The sequence below is a fragment of the Podospora anserina genome, chromosome 1 (genome assembly GCF_000226545.1).
Source record: "Podospora anserina S mat+ genomic DNA chromosome 1, supercontig 6".
In the NCBI taxonomy this organism is placed as follows: Eukaryota; Fungi; Ascomycota; class Sordariomycetes; order Sordariales; family Podosporaceae; genus Podospora; species Podospora anserina.
Window position 1 is genome coordinate 1,107,932 of NW_001914851.1, and position 18,423 is coordinate 1,126,354.

Here is an 18,423-nt window from a genome sequence, read left to right on the forward strand (position 1 = left end):
CTGCTTAGTTATATCTACTCTATCTTTCGAAAGCTCAATTTAGTACCTTTGAATGTGACCAGATGTGCAAACTTGGTTCTTCGTGTTAAGCAGTGATATTGGATTCGGTGTGAATCAGCTATATTCCCGAGCGTGTTGCGGCGGCAACAGAGGTCCCCCGTGCCCCTCCCACAAGATTGCGGGGTCCAAGCATGGCCATGGTGCGACTTCACACAGAAACACCTGCAAAGCAGGCTCCATGGGCGGGCACACAACATCGCGACTCGACACTCCACAATAAAAGCATCTCGCAATGTGCTATCAGCTTCTCGAAAGATACAGTAGTTGCGGCTGCTACTATTATCGACACCAGGTTGACAAATGCGGTGCGCATGGCAGAGCAGGACATATTGTTCAACAACGTACGATCCTGGTTGGTCACACATGTGCAGACCACACCAGTCACTTCGAAGACTACGGCAAATACGGCTCTGCTACACCTGCACAAAAAAGCGTTAAGCTTGGGTACTCGAAGCAAGTGGAGGAATCGGATGAGACTGGTTTGGACCAGAGCATCCAGCCCTCCATCGCGAGCCCCATCCGCATTGTGGCTACGTCCTTGAACCCTGACTCAGTGGCAAAGCGTCCCGGGATATCTGACGACTTTGCCTGGATTGAAACACCAGTCCACTATGACTGGGAAGATTCAGATGCCGAATCAAGAGTTTCGGATCCGGATAGCATCATCTCCGTGCCATCTACCGTGAGCTCCGTCGACCCGGACGCAATTGAGACCATCTTTCACCGCCTCCTTCATTTTCAAGACCTTCAATTCCTGTGGTCACACACGGTGCAACTGTCGGGCTCTCGTTTGAAAAGCAACCACAACATAGCCCTGTTTCTCGAGCTGTATGCTATCGACCTTTTGAATCTGGCCTTGAACACAAAAGATCGACCGGAGAAGCGAGTGAAGCTGGATGCCGCTAGATTCGTCAGAAGATCTCGGAGGGATATCGCTCGGAGAATTACCGAGGCTCATTGCAAGACATGGACAGACGACAGTGCTGCTGTAAATAATGAAATCATTGAAGATCAAGAAATCGGTGAGAATATCGGTGCAAGGCGAGATTATGACCAAGGTGATAGCGGGCCCGAAGATGAACCCTTCGACTTGGTCACTGCTGTTGCCGAGGTATTTTTGTTCGAAACGGACCCAGTTCTGCACTTGGAGTCCAATGTTAAAGCATTTGTCAAACGACAGTGTCCGAAGGTCGTCCAACAAAGCTTCTGGGAGTTTATGACTACCAAGACAAGCAACATGGTGTCAAAATTAAGGCAAAAGCCTCTGGAAGACGGGAAGACGAGAATAACATGGACCTGTGTGAGTTTGAGCTGGCAATTGTACACACCCTTGGTATTTACTGATTTGTGACCTTCAGAAATGTGGGAGGAACCTTTACGATGATTTTACTGAAATTGTGCCTGGGGCAGTCAAACAGCTTGAAGCCGAATTACGATACCAAAACACCAAACAGCCTGAACTGGAGTATGATAACCTAGATGCTCAAAATACCCCGAGAAGCCACCCAAATTCATTTGCCAGGGTACTGTTTCAGATGTGGACTGGGACAACACAGATCTTTCGCAAATTTCAGTACCCTCTTTTACCAGAGCACAAGTCTTCGCGTGGCAACATGAGCCTCGAACTTGGCAATCCCTGCGCGCAGTCGTCACAGCAGGCACCCTATACTACACACCTCTTCCTTCTTCTTTGTGTTCCTTTTCTCCGATTTGCAACAAGACTCGCTGAACCCGAGGTTTGCCAGATCAACTCCGATCAGGAATTATTCTAACTCCTCCGGCGTCAGTATCTCAAAGCACGTTCGGGTAAAAGATGGTTATGGGGCCAGCTCAGAAGAGTACAAGCCATAGACTTTGTCAAATTAGAGCTGTATTCGACTCAAGAGCTTGTGGACATTTGCCACTCTCCATCTCTTCCCCAAGATACAGACTCGTATGTTTACAATCCCCAGTCGGCAGAACACATACCACCAATTGGAGCAAATCACCTCATGCATCTGTTTCCTCATCCGTCGCACGCCGAGCCTTTGCCGATTCTTTTCAGACGAGTGCCCAAAAAGGTTGAAAACCCACTAAAGCCTTGTCCAATAAACGGGGTTGGGTTAGGCTGGGGCCTGTACCTTCAGGAGGGCATGAACTGGCCGGCTATGCTTCTCTATGGCTGCATTGGGTTTGGACTCAGCCTTTTCACAGCGGTGGTTTGGGCCACACTTGTTAATCAAGGGGATGTGCAAGGAGGCTTTGCTATTGGGGGCTTTATGCTAGCATTTTTAGGGTTTGCCGGAGGCGTCATGGCGCACATGAATGGTGAGAATGAACTGTAGAAATAACCGCATGAAAGGCAGCAATACCAACATGCTAATCATGCTTCTCTTTCCCAGCGGTCATTAGAGACTCTGTAGCCCATATTCCGCCTTGATAGCGTCCGCAATCTGTGTCTTCGGTCAGTCCTGAAACACTTTTGCCCGAGAGGGAAAGCATTGCGTACCTTCTCGCCGGAAGCATAAGTCGTGGCTGTAGGTGCAGCAGTCAAGACAATAGGCCAGTAGCTCGTATCAATCACTCTCAAGCCCCTGACGCCATACACCTTCATTTTGGAGTTCACCACGCCGCCCAGTAGTCTCGGCATCATGGCTGCCGTGCAACACTGATGGGCACTCGACGGCTCAGTGACCCCTCTCAGTATTTGCTTGAGGATATTCTTATCGGTGATGTCATTGCTAAACGGTGCGGCCTCAAGGGGATTCAACGCAGCCATGCTGGGCTGAGACATGATGTGTCTGTTTTTGAGGAACGAGGCCACAATCAAATCCTCGTCAATGGGATCGACGTTTGTGCGAAAGTCAATCAGTGGCCACTCGAGTGCATTGGTAGAGTTGATCTGAACAGTCCCCCTGCTCAGAGGCTTGAAGAAGTACATCCTGACGGAGTTGGCGGTATCCCAATGAATCATCGACACGGGAGTCTTGGGGCCCTCCAGTTGTCGAAGAATGATTTCGCGTTGAAGAGCGTAGCCTGCTTTGACGGTGGCGTGGGTATCATCAGGAAGGTATCGAAAGGGGTTGGTTCTGCGAGCCGCAGAGACGATGGATTTGCAATCAGAAGTTGCGTTGCAGAGGGGAGGGAGCGCAAGGTTGGTGCTGAGACCACGAGTAAGCTGGTAAGGACCTTGGCGAGTTGCATCGTAAAGAGCTCGCTGCTCAGCGTCGTAGACTGGATCCGAGTTTAGGGTTCCCACGTTTGGCGAGATGTTGTTGGTGACTGCCAGGTTCAAGTTAGCACTCAAGTAACAAGGTAAACTGAGAGGTACACACGTGCCATTGTATGGAATGATGATGCTAGGTTGGTCATGAAAGTTGGCTCCTACGCCGGGAAGCTCGACCACGATTGGGATATTGAACTTGTTCAAAACCTTCTTGGGACCAATCCCAGAAAGCTGCAGGATCTGAGGTGTATGCACGGCGCCTCCCGCAAGGAGAACCTCCTTTGTGGCTTGAGCTGTAAGACGCTCCCCGCCTCCAGTTGGTAGATATTCAACCCCAGTCACCTTCTTGGTGTTATCGAACAGCACTTTGGCAACGGTATGCCCGGCTAGGATGTGGTAGTTTGGTCTCGGCTGGACACGTGTGAAATGGTTCAGTCGAGCATGGCTTCTAGTTCTCGTGGTCCCAGAGGTAACGGAGGGGACATAAACTACGCCTGAGCCATCACCAGCATGTGGATCACCGCCAGCACGAAGGCCTGATGAGATTGCGGCCTCAAACCAAATGCCTATCATTGTCAGCCAAGGAAACAAAAACAAGGAAATAATGGTCACTAACCACTTCCTTCAAAGTGGAAGCTCGGAAATGAAGCCTGCACTGGCCCGGTTGTCCCATGAACAGAGGGATCAAATGAAAAGTTCGCAGCAGCTGCATATGCAGGATCTGGAGCGGTGAAATTTTCGCTCTGTCATCAATATTAACAAGACATCCAACCGCCCGCTGTCGATAAACCTGACCTTCTTGTAATAGGGAAGCAAATCGTTCCATTTCCATCCTTTTGCGCCCAGAAGCTCCCATGCATCAAGCTCCTCTGTTCCAGGTCTCACATACACCATAGCATTGAGGACCGAGCCACCACCAACCACCTTCCCAGCCGGCACATTGAATGACCTGTTGTTCAAAGCCGTCTGTGGAACGCTGGGCAACGGAAGATACATGTACTGGAATGGGAACGGGGTGAAAAACTGTCCTGGAATCAAGATGTTGTCTTCATCCTGATCGAAAATGCCGGCCTCGATAACCAAGACCTTGACTGTTGTTGTGCGTTAGCAAATCTCCGCTGCTAGTCGCTTCTGATGAACTGACAAACCTACCTGATGGGTCCTCTGACAGTCTATCAGCAACAGTTAGCCCAGATATCCCCCCGCCAGCAATGATGAAATCATAGCTATTCGCCAGAACAGTTCTGGGCGTAACGACGGTCGCAAATTCCGGAGCTTTCCCTAGAGCAGCCCCAACGACTTTGTGAGCGAGCAACCAAACAGTAAGAGAGAGCAACTGCGACCTCATTGTTGGAGAGAAATTAAAGGCGCGTCGAAACACATGAACCACTCTGACTTCTGGGCACGTAGAGGCCTCCTTTAAGTCCTGAGAGCTTCTCGGCATGAGGCGATGGTACGCATATGTCCCATACGGGAGTATATTGAAGGCATGGATGGTATCAAGGACCTGTCGCAAAGCGCTAACGCAAAATAGCAGCTCTGGCGAGGGACGATGTCACTACGAACCGCTGACACCGTAACTAGTGCATCCAATATACAGGGAGGCAGAGCCAACAGCATCGTTATGAAACTGCATTTGTTTCCTTCTGGGATACCAACCAAGATTGCATTTCCGGGATCTTTATTCCGAATAGTATTTAGCCCTAAACTATTGATTACTTGGTGATGTGATTTTGCAGGGGTCGTGCAGCAACCCCTCTCCATATGTAGCCCGGCTTATCCGATCCCGAGTCCGAAGGGTTGGGACCACAGTGCCAATCCGAAGAGAGAGATTGCACAAGCCAAGAGTAAGCAAGATCGTGTTCTTAGATTGCTGTATCTGCCCATCTGTCTGCTTGAAGATATATACCTTACATCTACGGCAAATTCAGCTCAGGCTGTCACCAACTTGGAAGCAATCCTAGACTGGGATTCTGGCATTTTTGCTCCCGCCTTCATGATGTGCGAACCGCTGGTATACCCACCTTTGGAATTATAACTATATGAGAAGTAGGTAGAATGACGACGGCGAAGATCGCCATGTTGATCAAACCTTTGGACCTTGCTACCACGGAGAACGACAAAATCGTCAAAAGGATCTTTGATGATGCTGCGGGTAAGCGGTACATGCGTTTTGCATATGATCCGACCTACAGATTGGCTCGACAATTGTTCAGATACGGTACCTACCTGTATTGAACGAAGGGCACATATACTTCTTGGGATCTTGGCGATGTAGAAGTTACCGGGCTTTTGGAAGAACATCAAGAAGCTTTCAAAGGTGGTCAGCGGAATCGCGGAAAACATCCAGACTGTGGAGATAGATCGAAGCCGTGAGACAAGTAATGTAACCACGTAGAAGATCCGGACACAGAAACAGGTCTCAGAGGATGACTGAAAGGGGTGTACAGGACGGTTCCACAAAAAGTCTGATGGCGAGCAGGCAACGAGCGTTTTCACCTTGTAGTCAGAATTGCCAGCCTCAACATAGACATTTTTGGACCAAGAACTCTTCTCATAATTGGCAGTGGGCAAATTACAGCCAGACGTATTGAGGCATTGTCGTCAATCTGCATGCCTACATCCAACTCTACATATATATTTTGTCCGTTTCAACTTTGACCTACCTAGAAGTAAGTTACTTCTTTCTATCCTCACCATTGAGCTGAATAAAACCGGCAGCGAGATACAACTATTATCGCTTCGTAAGGCATTACTCCTTAGGCCTTCTTGTCCCCTGCTGTACTCTTTGGGCTGTTTTGGGCATTTATTACCTTCTCTTTGACTTTAGCTCCTTTCAAGATTACAATCCTTCTTCTTCGACTTCTTGTTTGACTCTGCAGACTGATCTGGGGACTTCTCCCTATCCATTCTAGCCTGGTTTGCACCTCTCTGAGCTGACTTTGTGCACTTACTACAGTCGCCAGTTTTCAACTTGAGCCACTCGGTGTGGATCGTGCAGGGCTCCTGGTGCGCAACGCAGTAGCCAGCACCGGTCTTGGATCGACAGTCGTCCTTGGCTTCGGAAAATGGTGAACCGTTCATGTTCTGATGTCACCATGTTAATGATAGATAAATGATAGCTGTCACAGGCTAGGTAGTCAGTGTAGCTCAATAAGTAGATTGCTTTGGTCGCGACTTACGTTAATAGAGATAAAGTGTTGCACGGAATAATGTTGGTAATTACTTGACTTCAATGTCTGTGGTGACAGGATACTTGAAATTGCGAGTGAGTGCTGTGTACTATCATCGTTCTTGAACGCAGGGATGAGACTCGACTTATAAGCCTTGCCAGTTTGCATAGGTAGGTCAGCCCCTTTCGAGAGTATTGTATGCCGCTTTGTTGACAAAAATAGAACTACCTGTACTCCGTAGTTCTTTAATTTTGCAATACTAATGCCCTGCATGTGCTCAAAGCCTTTCCCGAGTGCATAAGGAGCCATCACCCGGCCGAGTACCTAAGGTAGGTAGGTATGTTCAGAGTATATTGAAGATGTATTTAGATAACACAAGAGTATCTAAGGTAGGTTAAACAACACGAATACGTCCTTTGTATCATGGGTGGCATATGTGAGCAGATATGATTCTACACAGAATCCCCTTACCTGGACTTTATTCTAGAGAAGTTCTATGGGGGCATTACCCTTTTTCTAGGGTGGCATTATCCCCCTTATTCTACCAATAAGCCGCGGTGTCGAGTATGAGTAGCTGCGAGGCAGCAGAAGAGGTACTCAAGGTACATATGTAGGGTCTGGGTCAACTTTGGGATATGCTGTGTCAATAGATGACCAGCAAATCACTGTCATTTGCGTTGTGATCAAGTATGGAGCTTACGCCCCTCCCAGGCTTTGTTCAGTCCACAACACAGTGTTTTCTCAGCTTCCTTTGTTTTGCCACCCAGTGTATCTGAAACGGGTTCCACACAACAACAAAGGCCTGCATTTGAATCTTTGAAGATACCTTATCTATCTTGAACACAAGGTTTCTTTACAGTGATTGAAAGGCCAGCGCAAAGGAAACGTGGTAGTTCAGATTAACAGGTAGCAATCTTAAACCTTGGCTCTGTGGACAACATTCTCGGCTGCTAAGAGCCACGACGAAGAGAAACTGTTGAAACGGTTTCACAGAGCCCCAGAGACACTTTTATCAGCCGGCTTTCGACAAGCCCACACCATCACCAAAGACATCACTACGCATAGATACAGATACCTCGATCATCAAAACGACTAACAAGATGGCAGCCGCTAGCTCTCCCTCCTCTACACATCAGGATGCTGTCCAGCAAGATGTCACTACCGATGCCAATTCGAATACTAGCGCCAGGGCGGGACAAGGATCGAACAGTGAAGATTCCGTCAAGTCCGAACCAGATTCCATCATTTATCAAGTGGAACCTTTTGTTACGTACCAACATCGCATTCGTACTCTGGCGCGAGCAGTTCTTTGTAAGAATGTCCGCGAGGAAGATCTTGATGTTGAAAGACTCGGCAACGGTTCATATAACGTACATTATAAGCGAGTGCACCATATAAGCGAGTGCACCACTTTCCACCACCCTACGAATACTATCCTCAATTACACCACATCAACACAAGGAATTAACTATAATTACATCAGAAACAGCTGAATCTGAGGCATCTGCAGCTTCCTGGCAAGTGCGCGCATTATGGCCAGGCTTGCCGCACACACTACAGCACTGAACCTTCGTACGAGCCCCCCCTGCATTACTACTATCCGGCTGCGTTTCTTACACTCCCTCCTTATCCACGGCCTTCTAATCCAATAGATCCTATGCCTCTTGTATAGTAAGTGACCCTCCAAGCCTTACACGTGTTTTTTTAGCTCTCCGGCGCTTGCTTAGTGCCTCATTGGCCTTACGGAGCGAAGAGACCTCTGCACGAAGGAGAGCCACCTAGTACATTATAGCCGTTATACCTTTAGCAAGCTGGTCTACTGCAGCCAGCATTGAAGTCGGGGAGCTATTTTAATAGTTAGTAATACGAGTCTTAATAAGCGTTGATTGTAAATTGGTTTCTCGAGGGTTGTATAGTGTCTGGGAGACCCAAGGTTGTGTAGTGCCGGGCCGTAAGTTTGGAGGTATTGGCGTACGAAGCTTTATATCCAGCTTAGAAAGCACCCTCTCTAGATCGTACGGTATAAGGCCAGCGCCCGCAAAGCTACCCTATATATTCTTTTTTATTATAGAGACGAAGAAGGCTTTGCGGAAGGTATAGAGGAACTCGAACTTACTTATATAGTTAATATATATACGTATTAAGTCTTCGATCTAGCGACCGTACGCCTATTTTAGCGGCCTAAAGCAACTAATATCGAGTGGCTAGAGGAGGTGGGAGGAGTGTAGAGGTATATAGAGCGTAATAATATTCTTCTACTGGTAGTGACGCTCGAATTCGGTCGAGTGGTGGCTTTCGTGGCTATCGAGGATTAATAACCGGTATTTGCTTTTTATACGGGACGCTATATGATAGTCGAAGTACTTAATCTAATCTAGGCCTACCGGATTAGTAATCTATTTATTATCGGTAATTACGATACGCTAGGTAAACGGTAAATTATATTTAGTATACTAGTTGGCAAGGTAATACTATACGGCCAAGATAATAAAGGGAGGGATAGCCTAGCCGAGGGTATTAACTCCCTAGATTACCGTTACCCATTCGCGGTTACTAGGCTAGGCTAGTTTTGCCTTGCTAAGGCCGTCCGAAGTCGTAATTACTATACCCGCGAAGATAATACCTATCATAAACCTAGTCTCGTCGAAATTATAAATATCGTTATTTATAATACCGTACTTAGCTTTAGTGTTCCGTATAAGCGCAAACCACTTAGCAATAACCTTTAGATCCTCGCACTTAGCCCTCTGGTAGTCGTATCTACGCGTAAAACGCGTACGGAGCTGTGGCTGGCGTTTAACGAAGTTATGTGCCCAGAGCTTACTAATAGGGGGCGCGTCGCGTACGCGTAGCAGTTGGTTAGCCATATCTTCTACACCACGTAATCTTAGTAGAAAAGCTCGCGCACATAGCTCAATGATGTATTGAACAATAGCATCCTCTTTCGGATTGAGTAAGCTTCTTCGATTTGGGCGTGGTATCGCGTCGTGCAGGCCGGCTAGCGTGTCGTCGTAAGAGAGTCGTATGGTGGACGTTGTAGATCTTTCCCGCGGCTCGGAGGCTGAGATTTTTATCTTTTTCAAGAGCTTCGAGGGCTAAGATCACCCTGGCTTCCTTTAAAGTAGAAGGCATATTGGGTTGTGTAGAAAAAGTCGATGTTGGGTGGAAGGATAGTGCGTCGCTTAAAAAGTGGTGCACTCGCTTATATGGTGCACTCGCTTATAATGTACGTTAATCGTGTTATCGGGATCACCCACAAAGGCAATAGTACATATGGGAGATTGGAACGTCGTCCGTATCCTATGGAACCATGAGAGAGAGGACTTGGAGAAAGATATAGCTCCTCTTCTCTTCGTGAAAGAATATACCCAAATACCGTCGCCGGATGTCATCTCCTACGATAGTACTCCCGACAACGTGCTGGAGTCGCCATATGTTATCAAAAGCAGGGTCCGGGGAGTGAATGCACACAAGGCTCTCATCGATTAGGACGAAGCGCAGAAGATTACTCACGAGGGATGGTGCAAGCTGGCCTACGAGCTTGGGAAGGTCGTCAACCAGATGCTTTCGATCCTCAACAACAAGCATGGCCAGCTCGTGCTAGATTCATCTAGTTCAAAAAATGTCTTCATCGCGCCTCTACAAACAGCTACTGGCGACCCGCCCGAAGTCCGCCGTCTCGATAGTTCGTCTCCCCCGGAGGACACCGCCCGCTCTCTACTTCCACGACTATGCTATTACAAAAAAGTGTTAAATTTGGAAAAAGATCCAGAGAATACCTACGATCAAATAGAGGGTTTGGCACGAGTGGCTACCGATATGGGGGAAGCAGACCACCTCAATGACATTCCTCACACCTTCTGCCACTGGGACCTTTTCCTGCGCAACATATTGATCTCGGTCAACCCATCCACATATGAACCCAAGATAGAAGGGATTCTTGACTGGGACTCGGCTCTATTTGCGCCTGCCTTTATGATCTGTGAGCCCCCCGCGTATCTGTGGAACAGCAAGTTGCGCGAGGAAGCAGCAGACGAAGAGTGTGAGGACTGGCATATCGACTTCACCTTTGACCCTATCACCGAGGAAGACAAGAAGGTCAAGAGAGTATTTGAAGAGGCCGCTGGGGAGGAGTACGTGCGCTTTGCATACAACCCAGTGTATCCTCTGGCTCGCCGACTGTTTCAATTTGGTATGACAGGTATCCACGGAAATGTAGCAGATGCCGAATCCGACAAGCTGTTGGAATACTGGGAAACCCTCAACAAAACAACGAAACAGGCTGCTGGCAGGTTCACAGAAAGCATGGAGAGCGTGGACATGGAGCCTACTCATCAGCAACCTGATCATCCCTCATCGGAGGAGACAGCCTCAAACTCCGAAGCGGGGCCAAAAAGGTGGCTGAGAAGAGTCAAGGAGAGGCTCCAGCGTTTCATTAGCATATGAACTCCTTAGTATGAAGTCTGAGAGGGGAGCTGTTAGTTGATACTGGGAATAAAAATCTTGTAAAAGCAAAAAGTGAATGATGAGAGTGGGATTCGAACCCACGCCCTTTCGGACCACGGAATCTGCTAGGAGATATTGATTAAGGAATACCTTAACGTGGCGCCTTAGACCGCTCGGCCATCTCACCTTCTAATTTCTTGAAGTGGCTGCGAGAACTTTCTATCCAAGACGAGAAATGGTCCTGCTGCTAGGTTGACTTGAAGATAATTTTTCTTCCACTGCGCCGCAGCGTTACACCGCGCAATGCACGCCAAGAAGCACTTGCCGGGGTGTTCTCCGCATCAACATCCCCGCACGAACCCCCAATTGCTCCAATCTGCAGGACGGCAGGGGTTCAGTCGGACGTGTCTGTTGGGCGCGAAAAAGAATAAGACTCGGAGGATAATTAACCATGTCAATGTCAACTTTCTATTTCTACTTTTGCTGTCTTCGCGCCATCTTATAAACTCAGTCTTTGGAAAGCCCTCGTCAAAATGGCAGTCGAGAATACGACATGGCGAAATAACGTCTGGCTAGTGTGGTTTTACATCGTGTTTCCCATCACTGTCTGTAAGTCAAGATCGATACCCCGGTTCTGTCATTGATACTGTGCTCAACAGACTTTCAACAGTAATCGACCTCCAAGAGGTCATCTACCCATCCTCTCTCCTCGTCCCAGCCGACGCGCCTCTGCACTTCGCCTACAAAGCCAAACAAGACTACATCGCCAAGTTCAACGACCCCATTGTACAATGGTCGCCCGAAACAGCCTCCGGTCATGACAGCTGGATGGGGCTTTTTATACACCTCGAGTTCTTTTTTCTTCTCCCCGTCATGATCTACGCCATGTACAAGATGGGGATCAGGCAGAAGGGAACGAGCGGCCCCGACGAGCTACTCTTCTTTGTGTATGCGCTTTACAATGCACTCACCACAGCGGTCTGCATTCACGATACATTTTATTGGGACAAGACTATCTGGGCGGACGAGAGTCAGCTGTGGACGCTGAGATCAGCGTACTATGCGCCGTTTGTGTTCATCCGTAAGTGTTTTATGGATCTTTTTGCATGAAGGTTGTGACATGCTTGCTCACAACATCGCAGCTCTCCTCGGGGCGTTTGACATGGGTTCACGCATTCTATCCCGGTTCAAGGCGGCGGATGCGGCGGCAGAATCGAAGAAGGCCGAGTGAGAGATTGGCTTGGGGCAACCCATCGCCTTGGCGACATCGTCGGAGGTAATTGGGCAAAGCGTTTGGGCCGGAAGTCGTGGTATTGAGAACCCAAGGCTGTGTGATGTCTGAGTATGGACCAGGCAAGGTTAAATAGAAAGGAGGGAGAGGGAAAGCACCTGTGGGCTGCATCTGGATCAATTTCTTGTGAGCAACTTCCAAGCTTTGCAAACGCTCCAAATGTATGCAAATGATGCCTAGAATAAGGTACCTAAGGTAGATAGATGTAAGATATAGATACGAGTGTTCTCACATCCGTATGTAGCTACCTCTGATGCACCAGAAATATAAACAATGAGATGGAGTAGCTGGAAAACACGTTTTCCACAGTCCCACCGTTGCATTTATATAAATAACATTGTAATGTCATGAACCCCCAAGCGCCCAACTCCCACCGTCCACTCCAATTCCCGTCTGGTGATACACAGTCAATTCCAAACAACCTCTCAGTCAATAGCTCTCTTCTGACCCCCACCAGAATAACCCCATCCGTTCCCGACTCCAACGCCGTATCCTAACGGTGTCGCGCCTCCCAGCGTTCTCCCCTTCAACCGCTTTGGCAATATGACTCCAAAGAAGTACGCACCTGCCACGACAACTCCGGCCCCGAAGGACAGCAGTGAATAAAACACTGTGGAAGCATATATATGCCCTCCCATCCCCTGCCACTCGACTCTTCCCTCAGTTTTTGGCAGGGCAGGAGTAGGGAACCACCTGACGCTGAACTTGAAAGGCAGCGGGTCTCCAATGACCAGTCTCACAGTGTCCCCGCCTTCCATATGTGTCAAGGGGCTCGTCGAGTATGCTGTTGCAGAATCCAGAACACCGCTGTCGTGCGGATAAACATGTTGCTTGGGCGTGCTGTGCAGCAAAACATTCATGTGGGTAGATATGTGCATGTGGCTCAGCTGCAGCGTCCCCGCGAGCGCAAAAACCAGAGGGATGTATTCTTGCTCGGGCTGTCGCTGGCCTACGACTTCGATATGCGGCGGGGGCCGGGCGGGCAGTCGGCAGGCGAGGGGTGCATCGGCGTGCACGTAAAACTCGAGGAGGTGGAAGAAGGGGTCAGAAATCATGGGGATTGTGCAATTTTTTTCTTCTTCGATTCCGTACCGGAATTCTAGCGGTGAGGACGTCTCGTTGCAGATCGGGAAAGGGATCCATTGGATTTCGTGGGTTGGGGAGTCGGGGAGGGATACGTGTTCGCCCGTTTCTCTGGTGGTTTGCGACTCGCAGGTCAGTGTATGCAACGATGGGATTTTGGGACAGGACGAAGAAGAAAACAAGCGTACGAGCTGCGATTCATACACTCAACCCGAATGGGGGCGCCATAGTGGTAAGATGGCAGCGAGAGTTCGTGGTGGCTTGCGCTGGAAGCAATGGCAACATGGCCGAAAAAGGAAGCTGTCAAAGCCAGCGATGGCAGTCGAAGCCACGGTCGCAGTATCATGGCTGTAAATCTGTAGCTTTGTATCGTCAATGACCCAATGCCAACTATCGCAGGGACATTTTGCGCAGTCTCTTTCGATATTGGCGAAGGGCACACAGTCGATTGCAAGACGGCCTGAACCCGTCAAAGGCGGATGTCGCCGCTGAAAGCTTCCCCAGACTTTTGGTTCCGTCCTCTGTGTCCACTTTGAGCTCGACCTTACAGGGGGGCTGCCAGGCTGAGTCATCATGCAAAGTTTTACCCTAACCCTCATCAACACTACCCCGTTTGTCCCCTTTCTGCAGAGAAACCCAAGAATTTTATATCTGGAGTCTAAAAGGTCGTTTACTTTTGCGCCATGGGTTTTTCCTCACCATGACGTGCATTGTGCTTTCGGATTAGTCCGAAGCACCTTAGCTTTCCATGGTCTCAAAGAGTCGTCAATCCTCAAGTCTTCAACGAGATGCGAACCTTCAAAAGGCTCAATAATAAGGGGGAACAGCAGGTCCGCAGTGGGTTGGAAGTCTCTTGCATATGGGAATAAACACCTTGTTCATAATGTATGTACAAACTGAAACAGCCTATTTACAGTCCCGTCTTCTTCCTCGTCCTCCAATCTGCTCCCCAGCCCTACTTTTACCTGCACATCTTAGGGGCACCGACGTCTAAAGGCATTGGTGATAGTAATCGTTCAGCTTTGTGCAAGTGGTTCCTGAGACACAGACGGTGGGACCGTTCCACCCTTGCCCACCGCACTGTCCCCAGCGAGGAGCAGTAGGGCCGGGCGCCGGTCCGGTTGTAGGCTCAGGAGCGCGAGAGGTGGTAATCAAGGTGGTCTGAGGATTGCCGGGATTGGAGGTAGGTTCGGGGCTGGGGTTGCTGCTCCCATCGGCCTGGAACTGTCTCCAGAACTCCCATGTGTTGCCAGGGGCGAAGGGGGTGTTGCTTCCCTGGTCTTGCTGAGACGGGTTATGGTCTCCGTCAAAGATAACCCAGGTAACGGGCTTGCCAGGGAGACAGTTGCGGTACTCGGTCTTGGTGGAGCGGCCTCCGTTGGGCTGAGGCTCGGGATTGAGAGGGGTGCAGCCGTTGTTTTGGACAAATCGGTCACGCATTTGGCGGCCCATGGAGATGCTCAGGACCGAGTCGCGGGTACCGTGCTGGTGGTAGTAGGCCACAGGCTGAGTGCCTCCGTTGCAGCCACTGAGAACAGCGCTGGAAAGAACCGAGATGGCTCGGACCTGGTCAGGACGAGAGCAGGCCCAAGAGTAGGACATGGCACCACCGTAGCTGAAGCCGGTGGCGAAGCGCAGAGACTGCTCAACGCAGAGATCGTTCTCGATAGTGCGCACCATGTTGTCGACAAAAGTGATATCTTCGCCACCGGTGTTGGCCCAACCTTGGTTGAGACCGTTGGGCGAGATGAAGATGGCACTGTTGTTGCCTGTCATCAAGGGGGGAAGACCGTACCAGGCAAGGGTACCGCCCCCTCCGTTGGCGATCTGCTGAGCGTTTCCTCCAAGAGCATGGAAGGTAAAGACAAGGCGGTACGCAAAGTTGCGGTCATAGTTGTCAGGGAGGCGGACAATATATTCTCTTTGTTTGCCGTTCACGGTTGTCGTGTATTGACCATTGCGAATGGTTGGTGTCTTGCCACAACCAGGAGAGCGTGCGCCCAAGACCGGAGCGATGCAGGAAAGCGCCAAAAGCGCAATAGTTGAAAACTGCATGATGGCTAGACGTCGCTGAGGTTGTTGCTGGCACTAACTCCCTTGCCAACCGATGTGGGAAAGAAGCTGCCCATCTTATATACCCAGCTCGACAGTACCTACCTACCTGGTGAGTCGTGTTAGGGATTGAGACAATCGCCTTAGGGAAATATTTCGGAAGACATCCGTGAAAATGCAACATGGAGTGAATCTCTGGTTACATCTCCCCGCTACTTTGTTCTTGGGCTGTTGAGTACATGATGGAAATAGCCATGATTCAAGTCAGTGTCCTGTTCATGTGAAGTCATTCCGAGCCTTGACAACAAGATGCGCACCAATAACGACTCAGCACCAACTACCGATTTTAGGTGGCTTGGTTGTTTTGCTTGAACAATGCAAAAATGCAACACTGACCAGGGAAGGAATACCAGGCAACGGATATCCGTTGCAACGGTGCGCTTCCCTAGACATGGGGGAAGCCCAATTGAGGCTCGCCTAAGATGCTCCCCAGATCCAATGACTAAATCGGATCACTCTCCCGAGCTTTTCACAGCCAGACAGATCAGAAAAGTCCAGCGCGCCAAGATCATGGGCAATGTTCAAGATCATGCGAAGTTAGCCGCGCGTATAAGAGCTCTCGACATGCGTTGAAGTGGGACTGTGGCGACAGCGAGCCACAATCAAGTACACACATTCAGTTATATTCAAAACGGCGAGTATAAGTCCGACGCTGCCGTACTAGTTGGGATTCCAGTGTACCTAGATATTCCTATCTTGTCAAGTACATGTCAAGTACAAGTCAGTTCATATGTTTCCTGGTCAATCTTTTATTCTCTTCATTTGTCAGGCATTACTTGTGTCAAATTTCTGTTGCTAATCCAACTAGGTCGATACGACCCCAACTATACCTCCGTGGCTCGGCTAGGTTAGCTCCAGTCGTCAAGCCCAACTTCCATTTTAAGCACGGGGCTCTTCTTCTCAGGACCGACAACTGGTCAAACACAAAACCTGTGTTTTCTCTTTTCTTTTTATTTGCCGAACTTATCTGCCGACGTGACTACCAAGATGTCGATTGAGACGAGCACTTCGGCTCCCAACTCCGTGGGTTGAGGCTCATCTTTTGACTATTTAACCGCTGCAGCTAAATTTCCGTTGTTTTGTTCTTAGCATATCGAGTCACCCTGAATCCGGGTAATCGGTCATGTACCTGTTGCGGAGAAATACTTTCATCAGCGCTCCCGTCCGCTTTGCAGATGGACACAACGTGGTCATAATGAGCCTACCGCTGCCAATCAAGCGGGAAAATAATTTGGAATCTGCATCCTTGCCTTTGACTAAAGTGTTTGCTGTTGTATGGGATGTGAGGAGAAGGTCTCAGCATCAGGATTGTCTCGGTATGACGAACTGCCACTTGCATGTGTTGATATTGACAAATGCATGGCATTTCAGAAGATTTCTACAGCCCTAATCCCTATCGGAGTCCTCTCTGAGTTACAAATCGAGACAAGAATACCATTGAAGATGATCACGGACCGTAATGTAGGTAGGTACGTAATTCGATGCAAGGTGTAAGAACCATGCTTGATGGCCGAGGCAATCAATTAACCATGTTGCTTGTACCTGCCTATCTATCCTGACTGTAACAATGCATTTTCTCCAAGAAATAAGATGACTCGTTTAGGTTGTTACTGCACCCGACTGAAATCTCCGGACAGTTGCTGTAGCCATGCCTATTTAACTTGGAAGTGGTTCGGTCTGGTAGCCTTATATCGTAAGGCTTTGATTAGATGCACGCTTACTCCGGCATCTTTATCCTGGGTAGCCGGTTACGGGCTACCATTATGAAGGTGATATAGGACAACCTCGCATGATAGGTGGCCAAGTGAGTATGAAGTCCTGGACCTAAAATCTCACCGCCCAACCAGCAACTGCGGTCAGAAAAAAAGCAGGCAAGCTGAATCAGATGTTGTAAGAGCTGTGATGTGGCTGCCTGAGTCATGTGGACTAAAACATCTAGTCTAGGGCTTACTCTGGGCTTCGCTCTTGAAGTTGAAAATGACAGGTACACTAGGGTCTTGGTACCTCACATTAGACGCTCTCTTCTCTGAGAATGGTCATGATTCCGTGGTTAGAATTTTGACCATTCGGTGGGATTCGAGTCAGCACTTGGCTCGCAGGGAGAAAAGGTTCAAGGCACCGGTGACGCCACCAAAGTTGCTAGATAAACTCTGGAAAGTTACCTAGAGTTGAGTGACTCACTGCCGTTGGATACCTACCTACCTACCTGCAGGTTAAAACCCCCCAAGTCAAATCCTTTTGTTTTTTTGGGCTTTTCGCCAGTCCTCACTTCATTCCGATCAAAATACTACAAAGGGGGATACCTGAAACAGTCCAAACGAAGAAAAGATGTCGGCCTTTTTGGCCCGTAGCACAGAGACTCTGCTCGACATCGCAGCAGATGTGATACAGCTTCTTAAATCCTCGAACGCCACTGTTGGGGTTGCCGAGTCTCTCACAGCAGGGGGTGTCATGGTCGCCCTCACTTCTGTCCCAGGAGCCAGCGCTGCCTTCCTTGGAGGCGTCGTCTCTTATGCCACACCCCTCAAGCAAACACTCTTGAGTGTCGACGCAACTCTAATCGCTAAAGAGGGAGTCATTCATGAGGAGGTTGCTTCTCAAATGGCAGAAGGTGCGCGCAGGATAACCACACATGACGACGCTCCTCCCACGACGTGGGGAGTTGGCACTACTGGCGTTGCTGGACCTGATAAGCAAGATGGGAAGGCAGTTGGGACGGTCTACATCGGCATTGCCAGCCCCACTGGTAGCAAGGCGTTTGGTCCGTTCAACTTTCCAGGGACAAGAGAAAGAATACGGGAGGCAACAGTTATGGAGGCACTCGCAAGGTTGCGAGAAGAGTTGATGAAGGCGAGACAGGCATGATGGCGTCATCATGAAAACGGCTGAAGATTTGTTGGAGGCGAGGTGGATGCAAAGTTCATTTGTTTGTTAGAAGGGGATCTGGGTCGTTGATTTGTTGTGGGGCACCTACAAAGGGCCTATTTTCCACCAGACCCACACCTGGCTTGATCTTAAGGCTGGGTTTTACTTACTGTTTACTTTTACTCCAA

General features: G+C 49.1%; 7 protein-coding genes across 7 annotated transcripts, besides 1 other annotated feature; 4 read left to right on the forward strand and 3 right to left on the reverse strand.

Moving 5' to 3' along the window:
- Positions 1-292: 292 nt before the first annotated feature.
- On the forward strand, positions 293-1,411 carry PODANS_1_24460 (uncharacterized protein; the record flags this gene model as incomplete). The annotated part of the gene is made up of 1 exon (XM_001906737.1): positions 293-1,411. One exon carries the CDS (start codon positions 293-295, stop codon positions 1,409-1,411), a length of 1,119 nt encoding a protein of 372 aa, XP_001906772.1.
- A 436-nt stretch (positions 1,412-1,847) lies between these two features.
- PODANS_1_24470 (uncharacterized protein) lies at positions 1,848-2,384 on the forward strand (the record flags this gene model as incomplete). The annotated part of the gene is made up of 1 exon (XM_001906738.1): positions 1,848-2,384. A coding segment is annotated over one exon (537 nt), but the record flags the coding sequence as incomplete, so codon positions are not given.
- Positions 2,385-2,422: 38 nt separating this feature from the next.
- PODANS_1_24480 (uncharacterized protein) lies at positions 2,423-4,709 on the reverse strand (the record flags this gene model as incomplete). The annotated part of the gene is made up of 4 exons (XM_001906739.1): positions 2,423-3,831; positions 3,882-4,008; positions 4,151-4,356; positions 4,418-4,709. 4 exons carry the CDS (start codon positions 4,707-4,709, stop codon positions 2,423-2,425), a joined length of 2,034 nt encoding a protein of 677 aa, XP_001906774.1.
- Positions 4,710-10,961: 6,252 nt separating this feature from the next.
- Positions 10,962-11,071, reverse strand: a tRNA (tRNA-Leu).
- A 346-nt stretch (positions 11,072-11,417) lies between these two features.
- On the forward strand, positions 11,418-12,115 carry PODANS_1_24490 (uncharacterized protein; the record flags this gene model as incomplete). Its single annotated transcript, XM_001906740.1, has 3 exons — positions 11,418-11,493; positions 11,555-11,965; positions 12,027-12,115. The coding sequence occupies 3 exons, from the start codon at positions 11,418-11,420 to the stop codon at positions 12,113-12,115; spliced, it is 576 nt and encodes a 191-aa protein (XP_001906775.1).
- A 485-nt stretch (positions 12,116-12,600) lies between these two features.
- On the reverse strand, positions 12,601-13,604 carry PODANS_1_24500 (uncharacterized protein; the record flags this gene model as incomplete). The annotated part of the gene is made up of 2 exons (XM_001906741.1): positions 12,601-13,369; positions 13,447-13,604. 2 exons carry the CDS (start codon positions 13,602-13,604, stop codon positions 12,601-12,603), a joined length of 927 nt encoding a protein of 308 aa, XP_001906776.1.
- A 644-nt stretch (positions 13,605-14,248) lies between these two features.
- On the reverse strand, positions 14,249-15,313 carry PODANS_1_24510 (uncharacterized protein; the record flags this gene model as incomplete). Its single annotated transcript, XM_001906742.1, has 1 exon — positions 14,249-15,313. The coding sequence occupies one exon, from the start codon at positions 15,311-15,313 to the stop codon at positions 14,249-14,251; it is 1,065 nt and encodes a 354-aa protein (XP_001906777.1).
- A 2,385-nt stretch (positions 15,314-17,698) lies between these two features.
- Positions 17,699-18,235, forward strand: PODANS_1_24520 (uncharacterized protein; the record flags this gene model as incomplete). The annotated part of the gene is made up of 1 exon (XM_001906743.1): positions 17,699-18,235. The coding sequence occupies one exon, from the start codon at positions 17,699-17,701 to the stop codon at positions 18,233-18,235; it is 537 nt and encodes a 178-aa protein (XP_001906778.1).
- Positions 18,236-18,423: the final 188 nt, after the last annotated feature.